Source organism: Artibeus jamaicensis, unplaced genomic scaffold (assembly GCF_021234435.1).
Source record: "Artibeus jamaicensis isolate MK-2021 breed Jamaican fruit bat unplaced genomic scaffold, CSHL_Jam_final contig_589, whole genome shotgun sequence".
NCBI classification, from domain to species: domain Eukaryota; kingdom Metazoa; phylum Chordata; class Mammalia; order Chiroptera; family Phyllostomidae; genus Artibeus; species Artibeus jamaicensis.
In genome coordinates, this window is record NW_026521896.1 from 308730 (window position 1) to 325425 (window position 16696).

General features: G+C 39.3%; 2 protein-coding genes and 1 non-coding gene across 4 annotated transcripts in view; 2 read left to right on the plus strand and 1 right to left on the minus strand.

Annotated features, from left to right (window-relative positions):
* PDCD2L (programmed cell death 2 like) overlaps positions 1–16696 on the minus strand; it is a 46270-nt gene that overhangs the window by 6268 nt on the left and 23306 nt on the right. The window contains exons 7-8 of one of the 2 annotated variants that reach the window (XM_053670552.1): positions 12202–12301; positions 11720–11783 (exon numbers count right to left, since the gene is read on the minus strand). The exons of the other annotated variant lie outside the window; for it this stretch is intronic. Coding sequence (XP_053526527.1) covers positions 11735–11783; positions 12202–12301 — 149 coding nt within the window. The 3' untranslated portion in view covers positions 11720–11734. Of the gene's footprint in view, positions 1–11719; positions 11784–12201; positions 12302–16696 lie in introns of those variants that run through there. 2 annotated transcript variants of the gene reach the window in all.
* LOC119043176 (U6 spliceosomal RNA) lies at positions 7678–7785 on the plus strand. The gene has a single exon (XR_005081370.1). It is a non-coding gene; the product is annotated as a U6 spliceosomal RNA (small nuclear RNA).
* Positions 9973–10426, plus strand: LOC119043170 (proteasome maturation protein-like). Its single transcript, XM_037137076.2, is given in 2 exon segments — positions 9973–10254; positions 10256–10426. Coding segments are annotated over 2 exon segments (429 nt in total). The 5' UTR covers positions 9973–9984; the 3' UTR covers positions 10415–10426.

Below are 16696 nucleotides of genomic sequence, written 5' to 3' on the forward strand. Positions count from 1 at the left end.
CAATGAAGCACAGGGTCTCTTAAGATTTTGTTTAAATGGATAGGTAAATTACAGCTCACTTGCAAAAACAGACCTCTCTGGAAAAAGAAGGCTTTAAATTTCCTTATACTAAGGAGACAAATGTATACTATCAAAAAATGAAACATGACCCTGGCTAGTGTAGCTCAGTGGATTGAGCTCCGGCCTGTGAACTAGAACATCAAGGTTCAATTCCCAGCCAGGGCACATGCCTGGGTTGCAGGCCAGTTCCCAGCAGGGGATGCACGAGAGGCAACCATACATTGATATTTCTCTCCCTCTCTCCTTTCCCTCGAAAGATAATAAAAAATATTTTAAAAAAATGAAACATGGAGGGACTTCCAGACAAAATGGAGGCATAGGTAGAAACACTGTGCCTCCTCGCACAACCAAAAGAAGGACAACAAATTTAAAAACAACAATCAGAACTGACAGAATCGAACTGTATGAAGTTCGACAACAAAGCAGTTAAAGAAGAAACATTCATCCAGACGGGCCGAGACGGGCATCCGGGTAGAGAGAACTCGAAGCAAGGCAGCTGCTAAAGGACTGGGGTGGGCAAGGCGGCAGCTGGCAGACAGGGCAGTCCCATATTTGTGTGCAGATAAACCAGGAAGAACAACTAGGGAATGAGACAGACGGGGCAACCCAGGGTCCCAGCAGGGAAATAAAGCCTCAAAGCCTCTGACTGAAAACACCTGGGGATTTTCAGCAGGGGCTGAGGCAGCACCAGGAGAAAATCCCAACTTCACAGGAGAGTTACTTCGCTGGAGAGACCCAGGGGGTCCTAGAATGTACACAAGCCCACCCACCCACGAATGCGCACCAGAAGGGCCCAATTTGATTGTGGGCAGCAGGTGAAGTGACTAAAAACTGGCACAGAGCACAGCAAGCAGCACTGTTCCCTCTCAGACCCCTCCCCTACATACAATGTCACAACGTAGCCACATGTGTTGCGCTGCCCTGGTGATGCCTAAGGCTCCACCCCTTACTACATAAGAGGCAAGCTGTGACAAAAAAAAAAAAAAAAAAAAGAGGCCCAAATGAAAGAACAGTTCAAAGCACCAGAAAAAATACAACTGAGCAACAAAGATAGTCAACCCATCAGATGCACAGTTCAAAACACTGGTTTTCAGGATGCTTCAGGACAAACTGGGTACTTCAACAGCAAAAAAAAAAAAAAGACCCAGGCAGCAATGAAGGTTGCATTATGTGAAATAAATAAAAATCTACAGGGAACCAACAGTGATGGGAAGGAAACCAGGACTCAAATCTACCATTTGGAGCAGAAGGAAGAAAAACATTCAACCAGAACAGAATGAAGAAACAAGAATTCAAAAAAATGAGAAGAGGCTTGGGAACCTCTTCTCAGTTCCTGGAGGACACTTTTAAACGTTCCAACATCTGAATCACATGGATGCCAGAAAGAGGAGAGGAAGAGCAAGAAATTGAAAACTTATTTGAACAAATAATGAAGGAAAACTTCCCCAGTCTGGTGAAGGAAATAAACTTACAGGAAGTCCAAGAAGTACAGAGAGTCCCAAAGAAATTGGACCCAAGGAGGAACAGACCAAGACACATCATGATTAAATTACTCAAGATTAAAGATAAGGAGAGAAGCTTAATAGCAGCAACAAAAAAAAAGATAGTCACCTACAAAGGAGTTCCCGTAAGCTATCAGCTGATTTCTCAAAATAAACTTTGCAGGCAAGACGGGGGTAGGAAGAAGTATTCAAAGTCATGAAAGGCAAAAACCTACATCCAAGATGGTTCTATCCAGCAAAGCTATCATTTAGAATGGGAGGGAAGATAAAATGCTTCCCAGATAAGATAAAGTTAAAGAAGTTCATCACCACCAAGCCGTTATTATATAAATATGAACAGTAAAATGACAAGAAACTCACAAATATCAACAACTGAACCTCAAAGGCAAAAACAAAGTAAGAAAACAACTAGAACAGGAACAGAATCACAGAAATGAAGATTGCACAGAGGGTTATCAGCAGGGAGGTGTAGGGGGGAGAATGGTACAGGGAATAAGTATAACTGGTATGTACAAAATAGACCGGGGAAGTTAAGAATAGTATAGGAAATGGAGAAGAGAAAGAACTGATATGTATGACCCATGGACAGGAATTAAGGGCAGGGGACTGCTGGTGGGAGGGTGGGTACAGGGTGGAGGGGGATAACGAGGAAAAAAATAGGACAATTGTAATAGAATAACCTATAAAATATACTTTAAAAATTTTCATGCGATCCATCCAACTTTCTTTTTTTTTTAATTTTTTTTATTGATTATGCTGTTACAGTTGTTCTATTCCCCCCTTCATTCCCCTCCACCCTACCCCCCATCCCCACCATTACCCCCCTTTAGTTTATGACCATGTGTCTCAATTCCTTTAGATTCTATATTTCCCATGCTATTCTTGCCCCCCCCATCTAATTCTATCTACTGTCTATGCTACTTATTTTCTGTACCTTCTCCCCCCTTCTCCTCCTCCCACTCCCCTGTTGCTAACCCTCCTTGAGATCTTCATTTCTATGTTTCCACTCCTGATCTAGCTGTCCTTTTAGTTTGCTTTTGTTTTAGGTGTGGTTGTTAATAACTGTGAGTTTGTTGTCCTTTCACTGTTCATGTTTCTTTAACTTCTTTTTCTTAGATAAGTCCCTTTAACATTTCATATGATAAGGGCTTGGTGATGATGAACTCCTTCAATTTGATCTTATCTGAGAAGCACCTTATCTATCCTTCCATTCTAAAGGAAAGTTTTTCTGGATAGAACAATCTTGGTTGTAGGTCTTTGGATTTCATCACTTGGAATACCTCTTTCCAGCCCCTTCTTGCCTGTAAGGTCTCTTTTGAGAAATCAGCTGACAGTCTGATGGGGACTCCTTTGTAGGTGACTGTCCCCTTAGCTCTTGCTGCTTCTAGGATTCTCTCCTTCATTTTAATTTTGGCTAATGTAATGATGATGTGCCTTGGTGTGTTCCTTCTTGGGTCCAACTTCTCTGGGACTCTCTGAGCTTCCTGGATTTCCTGGAAGTCTATTTCCTTTGCCAGATTGGGGAAATTCTCCTTTATTATTTGTTCAAATAAGTTTTCCACTGGTGGCTGTGCCTTTCCCCCTTCTGGTACCCCTATAATTCGGATGTTGGAGCGTTTAAAGATGTCCTGGAGGTTCCTAAGACTCTCCTCATTTCTTTGAATTCTTGCTTCTTGACTCTTTTCTGTTTGGCCATTATTTGCTTTCTTCTGGTCCTCTCCAATGATTTGAGTCCCAGTTTCCTATTCATTGCTATTGGTGTCCTGTGCAATTCCATTCATTTCAATTAGTTTCGCCTTCATATATTTGTCTAATTTGTGGCTATAATCAACCAGTTCTGTGAGGATCCTGATGACCAGTGTTTTAAACTGTGCATCTGAGAGTTTTGCTATTTCTTCATCGCTTAGATCTATGGGCTCTGGGGCTTTGAGATCTTCTTGCGACATTTTTGGTCTGTTCTGGCCCTTTAAGTGTGAGAAGCAGTGCCTTGGACTCCCAGGTCGCTGGGTTGTGACGCTGTATGTGGGGGCGTGGTCAGAGCGGGGAAATGGCGACCCCCTCTGCTGTTTCTCACAATTGGGCGAGGATCAGCGCATTAGGTGGTTCACCTGGGCCGAGCCACTCAGAGTCACTGGGTTATGACGCTGTATGTGGAGGTGGGGTCAGAGCGGGGAAATGGCGGTGCTCTCCCTGCCGCTTGCCACGGGGACCCGCCCGGCCCGGTCCAACAGCCCACTCCCTCGCCTTTCCGCCTGCACACAAATGCGCGACCACAGTCAACACGCAGGACCGCTCCCCCGCTGTCTCCCCCGCGGTCGCTCACTAGGTCCAACCCTGTGCCTGGATTCCGCGTGAATGGATTCCGCTCGCTTGAGTCTGTCCGACCGAGTTTTCCTGTGCAACCCTGTTTCACCAGCAGCTGGTTTCGCCCCTTACCGGTCAGGCTGAAGAATTTGTTGTTAACGGACTTCCGAAAAGTTCAATTTTCCGTGTTCTGGCTGTGTTTTCTGTTGCTAATATTTAGTTGTCTCTAAACTTGGTTGTGTGAGAAGGCACAGCACATCCACCTATGCCTCCATCTTGGCGGAAGTTCCATCCAACTTTCCATGTGTATTTATTTCAAGAATGATGAATGAAATAATGCTTACTATTGTTATTAATAATGAAAGTTCACAGACATTTACAGAAAAATCTCCAAAATAACATTCAGAGATTGAAACAAGCACAGAAAAAAAAGGCATATCACAGGCAGTAGAAAATGCAGGTAAGAAGTGAAAATTAAAAAAAAAACAAAAAAACCTACCATACTACTGAAAGATATAAAGGAAGGTATTAAACTCACAAAATATAAAAGTGGAATGAAAAAGTTTCAGATAACAAGGAAGATCTTTTGAAGAGTAAAAATAAGACAGCTAAACTACAAAGGAAGAGAAGGGTTAAAATAGACATAACAATAAACAAAAGAAGCCAGGCTGAATCATCATACACTGTACTGGTGACTTTCAACCTTTTTCATCTCACAGCGTATGTAAACAAATTACTAAAATTTTGCAGCACACCAGAGAATATATTTTTTGCTAATTTAACAAAAAATAGGTATAATTCGTTCACACTGGGTGACTATTGTTGTATTGGCTGCTGTCATTTATGTGACAATCTAAAGGAAAAAAGGTCAGTGCCCCTAACTAGTAGATATTGCATAGTTGGGTATTTTAAAAGGATTTTATTTATTTTTAGCCCTGGCTGGAGTGGTTCAGTGGATTGAGTGCCATCCTGCGAACCAAAGGGTCATTGGTTCAATTCCCAGCTGGGGCATATGCCTGGGTTGCAGGCCAGACCCCAAGGGGGGAGGGGGACATGAGAGGCAACCACACATTGATGTTTCTCTCTCTTTTTCTCTCCCTCTCTCTTTAAAAATAACTAAATAAAATCTTTTTTAAAATAAAATATTTTATTTATTTTTAGAAAAGAGGGAAGGGATCGAGAATGAGAGGGAAATAAACATTGATATACAAGAGAGACAATCAATAGCCTCTCGCACACTCCCAACTGGGGACCTGGTTTGTAACCCAGGCATGTGCTCTGACCAGGAATCAAACTATTGACCTTTTGGTTCACAGGCCAGCACTCAATCTACTGAGACACACCAGCCAGGGAAGACTGCATGTTTTAAAAATTCTTGCAGCACACTGGCTAAAAAGTATTGCTCTGTATGATTCCACCTGTGTTAAGTTACAGAACAGATTCAAATTCATATGGGAACAGAGGAGAAGAATAATGACCTCAGACAGGAAGGGGCTCACTGGGAAGGGGACACAAGGGTCATTTTGGGACACTAGAAGCATTCTCTTTCTTAATCTGGGAGGTGATTACAACAGTATATGTGTGTGTATATACATAAAAATTCATCAAGCCGACACTTAAGATCAGTGCACTTTACTATGTGCTTTCTTTTTAAAAGGAAATACAGGCATAGGCAATCTCTTTTTATTTGAGCTTTACTTTATTGTGCTTTGCAGATAGAGGTTTTTTTTTGTTTGTTTGTTTTTTTTTACAAATTGAAGGAAAGACCCTCCATCAACATAAAGATTAGGACTCAACTGAAGGCTCAGATGATGGGTAGTAATTTTTGGCAATAAAGTATTTTTTAACTAAAATATTATTTTGTAGACATAATGTTATTGCACATTTAATAGACGAAAATACAGTATAAATGTAACTTTTATATACGCACTGGGAAACCAAAGAATTCATGCTACTTGCTCTATTATATTTGCTTTATTGTGGTGCGTGGAGCCAAACCCACATTATCTCTAAGGTAGGCCTGTACACGGCAAGGATTTCCTAGTTATGACATCAAAAGCACAGACAACAACAGTAAAAATAGACAAACTAGTCTATTTCAAAATTAAAAGCTTACGTGCATCAAAAGACACAATAAGCAATGAAAAAGTAATCTACAGAATGGAAGAAAATATCTGCAAATCATATGTGGTAAAGGATTAACATCCATAATAGAACATATAAAGAACTCCTACAACTCAACAACAAATAAAGAAAACAAATGGCCTGATTTAAAGCAGATTTGACCTGGCTGGTGTAGCTCAGTGGATTGAGCATGGGCCTGTGAACCAGAGTATCGAGGTTAGATTCCCAATCAGGGCACATGCCTGGGTTGCAGGCCAGTTCCCAGCAGGGGACACACAAGAGGCAACTATACATTGTTATTTCTCTCCCTCTCTCCTTCCTTTCCCCTCTAAAGATAAAAATATAAAATCTTTAAAAAAATAAATGAAGCAGATTTGAGTAAACATTTCTCCTGAAGTGACATGTAAATGGCTAACAAGCCATTTCTATGAAAAGATGTTCAATATCACTAATCAGGAAAATGCAAACCAAAACTGTAATAAAATACTACTTCACACACCTGTTAGGATGGTTACTAGTAAAAAACCCTACAAAATTAACTGTAGGTGAGGATGTGGAGAAACTGGAACCCTCGTGCGCTGTTGGTTGGGAATATAAAATGGTATAGACACTACAGAAAACAGTTGGTGGTTCCTCAAAAAATTAAAAAATAGAACTATCACATGATCCAGCAATTCCACTTCTGGGTATATACATGTATATCCAAAAGAACTGAAAGCAGGATCCTGAACAGGTGTTTATACACCCATGTATACAGCACCACTAATCACAAAAGCAAAGAGGTAGGAGCAACCCAAGAGTCTATGAACAAATGAACAAAATGTGGTATACCCATATGACAGAATATTATTCAGTCTTAGGAAGAAAATTCTGACACGCTACAACATGGGTGAACCTAAGGACATCACACTTAGTAAAATAAAGCAGTCACAAAAGGACAAACACTATATGATGCCACTTACATGAGGTAATACTGTATATGAGGTATCTAGTCAAATTCATAGAAACATAAGTACAGGGTGATTGCTAGGGGCTGGGGAGAGTGGGAAATGGGGAGTTATTAATGGCTATAAAATTTCAGTTTTGCAAAGGAAAAGTTCTAGATGCAGGACAATGAATAAATTTAACATTACTGGATTATATACTTCAAAATCGTTAAGGTGGAAATTTTATTATATTTATTTTTACTACAATTTTAAGTAAATAAAGTATAAAGCTAGGGAAAATTTCTAGAAAGCAAAACAAAAATCAAACAACAAAAAAGAAAAAATACAGAACTAAATTAGGAAATCAAACATCTGACTGACAGAAGTTGTAGTAAATACAAAACCAAAAAAGAAAAATCAAAGAAATTGAAGGACATGAGTTTTTGAACTGAAAACACCCACCTATAACTCAGCCCAATACATAAAATTTCAGAGTATCAAGGATAAAGTGAAAATTCTTTTTTTTTTAAGTGAAAATTCTTAAAGTGACCCAGATTCAAAATAGTCCACATTGAAAGGAACTGATAGTCAGATGGCACTGTTCTTTTTCAAAAGCACAGGATACTAAAAGAATGGGATAATACCTTAAAAATTCTGGAACAAATTATTAATGGCTTAGGATTCCATATGTAACTACATGATAAACTAGACATAAAACCAGAATAAATTCAAGACTCATGTGGTATTCAAATATTAATACAGTACACACATTAGCAGTACATTCACTAAAACTGGAACAACACAGAGATTAATTAGCATAGACCCTGCACAAGGATGATACACAAATTCATGAAGTGTTCTATATTTTTTAAATAAATAAAATAAATATTAATACACAAATGAGCAAAATTAATAGTTTCTAAAGAATAAATGTTCCTAAGTTGGTTTAACTGCCTCCATTAAATCTGATTGTTGTAACTATTGCTTTGCTGTTGTAACAGCTCTTCCTGTTGCTTTTATAAGAATCATCAAAGGTATTCTGCGGCTGCTCACGTGGTGTTTTTTATTATATATGCAGAGGTATACAAACATCTCTATGGTCTACTTCCACAGCATTTTCATCACCTCAAAAAGATAGTCCATACCCATATCCATTAGCAATCATTCCTCATTCTCCCCTCCTAGCACTTGGAGACCACTCATCTACTTCCTGCTTCAACTGATTTGCCTATTTTTCACATTTCCTACTGATGGAATCATACAACTTGTAGTCTTTTGTGTGTGGATTCTTTCACTAAGCATGTTTTCAAGGTATAGCCATGTTGGAGCATGTATAGTATTTCATTACTTTTATGGTTGAATAATATTCAATAGAGATCCCACATTCTGTTTACACATTGGTTACTAGATGGACATTTGAGATACTTCCACTTTTTGGCCATTCTGAACAATGCTGATATGAGTGTTTTCAATTTTCTTGGTATATACCTAGGAGTGTAATTGCTCCTTTTTATTTTTATTTTTTTAAAGATTTTATTTATTTATTTTTAGACAGAGGGGAATGAAGGGAGAAAGAGAGAGAAACATCAATATGTGGTTGCCTCTCATGTGGCCTACACTGGGGACCTGGCCTGCAATCCAGGCATGTGCCCTGACTGGGAATTGAACTGGTGACCCGTTGGTTCACAGCCCATGCTCAATCCACTGAGCTATACCAACCAGGGCTAATTGCTCCTTTTTAAACAATATTCACTAAGCTTTTCCAAAATTTTCTACTGCCAAAGATAATGAGATATCAATAATCTCCCGTGTGGCTTACAGCAACATGATATTGTTCAGACCTAAGCAGCATAACTTAGATAATACACAAAGAATATTAAAAAGAATGTAAAAAAAATAGGAATAGACAGGAACTTCTTCAACCTGATAAAGAGCATTTACAAAAACCCTAGAGTTAACAGATTAATAATGACTGAAGATTGACTACTTAACTTCTATGGTCAGAAATATGACAAGAATGTCTGCTCAAGTTATTTATATTCAACACTGTATTGCAGATTATAGTCAGTACAGTAAGGCAAAAAAAAATAAACAGCTAAGAAAAGAAGTAAAACTATTTTCATTCCCAAATGAATAACTGTCTACGTTTAAAACCTTATATAATCAAAATATCTACAGAACTTGTGCAGAGCATAAAATCAATAGACAAAAACCAACTGTGGAAGTAACGTCAAGAAAGGGGCAGAATCAAAAAAAAAAAAAGAAAGGGGCAGAATCGGATGCTCCAGGAATCTTACTCTGCAACCAAGCACCACTGAGCTGGTGGAACTACTTGAAGCAACTACTGGGGAACTCTGGAATCTGGTCAAACCCTCATCTGGGAGGGGAGAACTGATTAAGTACATGGTAAGTTTCAGGTATTTTCCTTTAGCAGCTAGCTACTAACCCACAGCCAAGAGATTCAATAAACTTCCAGGAAAAACTGAAAGGGACCCACCACACCCACACATTATAGTCAAAATGTTAAACCTCAAGGACAAAGAGATAATTTTGAAAGCAGAAAGATAAAAGTAACCAGTTACATAAAAGACATCCTCATTAAGATTTAACAGCTGGTTGCCCTGACTGGCCTGGCTGAACTGATTGGGTGTAATCCTGCAGTGCTAATGTGGTTCCTGATTCCATTACTGGTCATGACACACGCCTGTGTTGTAGGTTTGGTCCCCGGGCAAGTACAAGAAGCAACTGATTAATTTTTTCTTTCTCTTTCTCACTCCCTTCCCCTCTCTCTAAAAGTAAAGACATGAAATCTTAAAAAAAAAATACAAAAGATTCAACAGTTGACTTCCCAAAAATCATTAAGACTAGGAGGCAATGGGCTGACAATTTTTAAGTCCTGAAAAAGTGTCAACAAAGAATTGTATACCTGCAAAACTTCCTTCATAAGTAAAGGACAATTAAGACATTATCACATTTTTTAAAAACTGAGGGAGGATATTACTAGAAATGCTAAAAGGAATTCTTAAGGCTGAAATTAAAAGACAAGAATGTTACAGAGCAAGCCGAAGATGAATACCAGAGGACTTGGATCTCAGCTAAAGGACAGCATTCCGGTTATGGAACTTTCAGCAAGTGGACCTTTTGAAAGTCATGATCTTCTTCGAAAAGGTTTTACTTGTGTGAAAAATGAACTTTTGCCCAGTCATCCTCTTGAATTATCAGAAAAAAATTTCCAGCTCAACCAAGATAAAATGAATTTTTCCACACTGAGAAACATCCAAGGTCTGTGTGCTCCACTAAAATTGCAAATGGAATTCAAGGGAGTGCAACAGGTTCAGCGTCCGTCTTCCATTTCTTCCAAGCTCAAACCTTTCACTGGATATTTTGAGGGGTAATGATGAAACTAGTGGATTTGAAGATATTCTTAATGACCCATCACAAAGTGAACTAATGGGAGAACCACACTTTATGGTGGAATATAAACTAGGTTTGCTGTAATACAGTGAGCTGACCATGAAAATGGAGGGGCTGCATCGTGTTTACATCGCCTTTTTACTACAGTTGTATGTGTACGATATTAAAAGTACTGATGCATAAGAAAAAAAAAAAAGACAAGAATGTAACTCAAAGATAAAAAAACAAAGAACACTAGCAAAAATAATTTCATAAAAAGCCAGCTCTACTTTATATACTTTTGGTTCTAATTTTCTAATTTTTTTGCTAAGTGATTAAAAAGGCGAATGCATAAAACAATAATTACTAATCTATGTTAACAGACATACAAGGCGTAAAGATATAATCTGTGACAATAACAGTATAAAGGGAAGGGAACAGAGGTGTATACATAAGCAGAGTATTTGTATCCTACTGAAACAAAGTTCTTGTTATTCAAACTAGAGTGTTACAATTTTAACAGGTTAATTATAATCCCCAAAGTAACCACTAAGTAAACAACTAAAAAATATTCAGAAAATGAAAGAAGAGAATCTAAATGGCATACTACAAAAAAAAAAAATCACCTAAATATAAAATGGGCAGTAATGGAGGAATTGACAAAAACCTTACAAAAAATAGAGGAAATAAATAGCCAAATGACAAACGTAAGTAATTCTTTTATCAGCAGTAATATGAAAATGTAAATGGATCAAACTCTATTTTAAAAAAGGCTTTGGCAGACTGGATAGACAAAACAAGGTCCATATACACACTATTAAGAGGTAGTGTACAGAAAAGAGGTAGCGTACCTCTTTAGAGGTACAGAAAAGGGACAGTGGTCTCTGCCCATGTTTCTGTCCCCCAACCCTCACCTTGATGCCAGACATTTCACTTTCTCTCTGTATGACACTGGTGCCTTTCAAGCTCTCCCATTACTTGAGGAAAATTTAAATACAGGGATGCAGGAGGAAAACAATAGATTAGAAAAAAATATCCTAGGCAAATAGTAACCAAGAAAAATCTGGGATGGCTATATTTATTGAGACAAAATACATATCAAATCAAAAGATGGTTACAAGAAATAGAAAGGGATGGTATAGTGTGAAAAGGTTCAAAAGTACAAGATGCAGCAGTCTACACATTCTTTTCACACGCACATGGAATATTTTTTGGGATATAACATATGTTAGGCCAAAGGCTGAAATCGTACAAAGTATCTTTTTTGATCACAATGAAATAAAACTAGAAATCAGTAACAAGAAAAACTGGAAAATTCACAAATATGTGGAAATTAAATAAAAACACTTTAAAACAAACAAAAGATCAAAGAAGACATCACAAGGGAAATCACACAACACCTTGAGACAAAAACACAACAAACCCTTAAGATGCAGTGAGCCGTGCTAAGAGGAAAATGTACAGATGCAAGTACCTAAATTAAACAAAGAACACAACATGGTGGCATAGGTTCACTTGGCTCGCCTCCTCACACAACTACGTCAAAATTACAACAAACACAGAGAACCACCATTTCTCAGAACTGTCAGAAATCATGTTGAATGGAAGACTGACGACTACAGAATTAAAGAAACCGCATCCACCCAGACTATTAGAAGGGGCACAGATGTGGAATGGGCTGGTTCCCCATCCATGAGTGGCAGATAAAAATTCAGGAGAAATATTTTGGGAGTAAGTAGCCCCACCCCAACAACAGGCCTCCCAGCCCAGGGTTCCAATGCCAGGAAGAAAAGTCCCCACAACTTCTAGTTGCAAAAACCACAGGGGATTGAGTGGGTAGAAGAAACTTCTGGAGTTCCAGGCAGTTCCTCTTAACCCACACAAAGACTTACTTGGACTCACTCTCTCTGAGCTCCAGCACCAGGATAGCAGCTTGAAAGGCACCAGTGTCATACAGAGAGAAACTGAAGTGTCTGGCATCAAGGTGAGGGCCTGGGGACAGAAATGTGGGCAGAAACCATTGCCCCTTTTCTGAACCACGTATGATTTCAACTCACACAGCCATAGAGGCAGCAGGCTAGTGCAGTATCTGGGATTCCATCTCCGTGGTTAACAATGTTTGACCCTGCCTGAGATCCACAGAGACAGTCCCACATAGTCCCACCCACCCAAGAAGCTTTTGCATATAAATGGCTGGTCTTGGTTCATGCCTCACATCCTCTGAACAGTCAACAGCCAGCCTCTGTGGGACCCAGCCCCCATACCTCTTGCTAAAGGGCACCAGGCCTGGCACTAGCAACAACTAGCCTAGGTTCACAGCTTGGCTTCACCTGGGAATCTCCAAGCCCAGCACAAGTAGCAGACATCTCAGATTGCTCTACAGCTCAGGCAGGTGCCCCTGAGCAAAATGCAGGTTAGGGCCGACCTTAGCCTATACCATCTGGGAAAGCACAGAGCCTGCAACCCAGTGGACAGCTACAGACTGCATCAGAGCACCAACACCCTGCCCCCCACACAGCTGATCTTCCACAGGGGGTGGAGGTTGGTGGTAAGGGAAACAGCCAATCCTTGCAGCTGACTGGCCAGGGTAATTCCATCCCATTGATCTGCCAACAAAAATCAAGGCTCCACTACAAGAGGAAGGTGTATGCAGTCCATACAAAGGGCACCCTTTTGAGTACACAGCTGGGGGGCAGGGGAGGCTGTGCCACTGGACTCTGAAGGACACCTACTACATTAGGGCACTCTACCCAAGAGACGGAGTCAAAGCAGTTCTACCTAATACATTGAAGCAAACACAGGGAGGCTGCCAAAATGAGAAAACAAAAAAACATGGCCCAAACGATGGACTCCAGAAAAAGAACTAAACAAAATGGAGATAAGCAATCTATTAGATACAGACCCCAATACACTAGTTGCAAGGATGCTTCAGGAACTTAGTGAGGACCTCAACAGCATAAAAAATATCAGTCACAAACGAAGAATACACTAATTAAGATAGAGAACAATTTACAGGGAAACAACAGTAGAGTGGATGAAGCCAAGAATCAAATCAATGATTTGGAACATACGGAAGCAAAAAAACCCACGCAAAACAACAAGAAAAAAGAATCCCCCCAAATGGGGATATTGTAAGCAGCCTCCGTGACATCTTCAAGCATTCCAACACTGGCATCATAAATCCAAATGAGAAGAGAAGGCAAAAAAGAAAAGAGAAACTGCAAGAAACTAGAAAATTACTTGAAAATATAATGAAATAAAACTTCCTAATTTGGTGAGGGAAATAGACATGCAAGTCCAGGAAGCACAGAGACTCCCACACAAGATGGGTGCAAAAAGGACCATTTTAAGACATATCCAAATTAAAATGCCAAAGATTAAAGATAAAGACGGCATCTTAAGAGCAGCAAAACAAAAGTAGTTACCTACAGGGGTGTTCCCATAAGACTGTCAATTGATTTCTCAAAAGAAACTATGCTGCCGTGGGTGGTGTGGCTCAGTGGATTGAGCACGACCCTGTGAACAAAAGGGTCACTGGTTCAATTTCCAGTCAGGGAACATGCCTAAATTGTGGGCCAGGTCCATAGTTACAGATGTAGAAGAGGCAACCATACACTGATGTTTCTCTTCTCTTTCTCCCTCCCTCCCCTCCCGTCTCTCTAAAATGAATGAATGAATGAATGAATGAATGAATGAAATGAATATTCAAAGTCATGAAAAACAGAGACCCACAGCCAAGACTGCTCTACCCAGAAAAGCTCCCATTTAGAATTGGAGGGCAGATAAAGTGCTTCTCAGATAAGGTCAAATTCAAGGAGTTCATCATCACCAAGCCCTTACTGTATGAAATGTTTAAGGGACTTATCTAAGAAAAAGAAGATAAAAAAGATGAACAGTGAAAGGACAGCAAACTCACAGTCATTAATAACCACATCTAAAACAAAAGCAAACTAAGAGGACAGCTAGATCAGGAGAGGAACAATAGAAATGGAGATCACATGGAGAGTTAGCAACAGGGTGAGTAGGAGGAGGAGAAGGGGGGAGAAGGTACAGAGAATAAGTAACATAGATGGTAGGTAGAAAATAGATAGGGGAGAGGACAAGAATAGTATGGGAAATATAGCATCTAAAGAACTTGTGACACATGGACATAAATGAAAGGGAGAGAATGGTGGGGGAGGGGTCTGCAGGGGTACAGGGTGGAGGGGAATGAAGGGGGGCAAACAGGACAACTGTAATGGCATAATCAATGAAATATTTTTAAAAAATACTATGAGCAATTGTATACTGACAAATTGGATAACCTAAATGAAATGGACAAACTCTTAGAAACATACGGTCTACCAAAATTGTCTCAAGAAAATTTGAATACACCTATAACTAATAAGGAGACTGACTCAGTAATCAAAAACTTCCCAAGAAAGAAAATCCAAGGACTAGATAATTTAACTAGTAAATATTACAAAAAACATTTAAAGAGGAATAACTATCAACTCTTCTTTTTAAAAAATATATTGAGTACGCTATTACAGTTGTCCCATTTTTCCCCCTTCACTCCCCTCCGACCTGCACACCCCCTCCCACTCACATTCCCCCACTTTAGTTCACGATCATGTATCATACTTATGAGTTCCTTAGGTTCTACATTTCCCATACTTTTCTTACCCTCCCCCTATTTTCCACCTACCATTTATGCCACTTATCTCTATACCTTTTCCCCTTTCTCCCCCTCCCACTCCCCAGTGTTGAGATATGCACATGTTGAGATATCAGTTTTCTCCAAACTACAATCCCAATAAAAATCCCAGAAAGTCATTTAAGGAAATTGACCATCACATTCTAAAATACATATACATAGAAATGCAAAGGACCCATAAGAGTCAAAACATCTTTGAAAAGGAAAAATAAAGCCGAAAGACTAACTCTACCAGATTACAAGTCTTATTATAAAGCTACAGTAATCAAGATAGTTGTGGCGGTGGTGTTGAGAGAGAAAACAGATTAATGAAACAGAATGCAGACTACAAAGGGCAGAAGTAAATTCACACGTATATGGACAACCAATTTCCAACAAAGGTGAGAAGACAATTCAGCAGACAAAAGACAGCTTTATCAATAAACGGTACTGAAAACAACTGGTTATTCATACAAAGAGAATGAACTGTGATTCACACTTCACACCATAAAAGTTAATTCAAAATGGATATAAATCTAAATGTAAAATTTAAAACTAAAAGAAAACCTGGCAGATGATCTTTGCATCCTTGGTTTAGACAAATATTTCTTGGACCAAACATCAAGAGCATGATCCACACTAGAAAAAAAATGATAAATTGTCCTTTAAAATAAAACTTCTACTTTTTGAGCCCTGATTGGTATGGCTCAGTTGCTTGGGCATGTGGTTGACAAAATGAAAGGTCGCAGGTTTGATTTCTGCTCAGGGCATGTGCCTGGGCGGTGGGTTTGGTCCCCAGTTGGGGCCTGTACAAGATGGAACCAACCAATCAATGTTTCTCACACTGATGTTTCTGATCCTGCCTTAAAAAGTCTGTTTTTTTTAAAAAAATATTATTTATTTATTTATTTATTTATTTTTGAGAGAGAGAGAGAGAGAGAAAGGGAGGGGAAAAGAGAGGGAGAGACACATCAGTGTGTGCTTATCTCTCATGTGCCCCCACCTGGGGACTTGGCCTGCATGTTCCCAGGCATGTTCCCTGACTGGGAATCAAACCGGCGACCCTTTGATTCACAGGCTGGAATTAAAGGGTCGCGGTGAGCCACACCAGCCAGGGCAAAAAAAAATCTTTTTTAGTTAACAAAAAATTTTCTACTTTTTGAGGACACAGATTAGAAAATCAAAAGACGAGCTAATATATTATTAAAGGAGAGAAAAAGGAGGGGCTTTCCAGTGGAGAAACCTGATAAACACTGCCTTAGCCAGGTGACCAAGGCCAACATCACCAGTCATAAATCATGTTTACAGCATACACCTGTGACATATGTGCCAGGAGGAAAATGGTACTTTACTTCTGGGATATTCCTCTCAGCAAACACAGCCCCATTCTAATCACAAGTGAAAACATCAGACAAGTTCTAATAGAGGGTCCTACAAAGTAGGTTTAGGTGTAGGAGCAGGTGGTCACCTACAAAGTAAGTGACCAGTACTCCCCAAATCTGTTGAAGTCACCCAAAATACAGAAAGTCTAAAATCCACGATAGGCAAGAGACATAACAACTAAACGCAATGCAGCATCCAGGATGGGATCTTGGGCATTAGGTAAAAACTAAGCAAATCGAAATAAACTATGCATTTTAGTTAATAATGATACATTAACATTGGTTCATTAATTCGAACAAAAGTAGCATATTAATGTAAAGCTTCTAAAA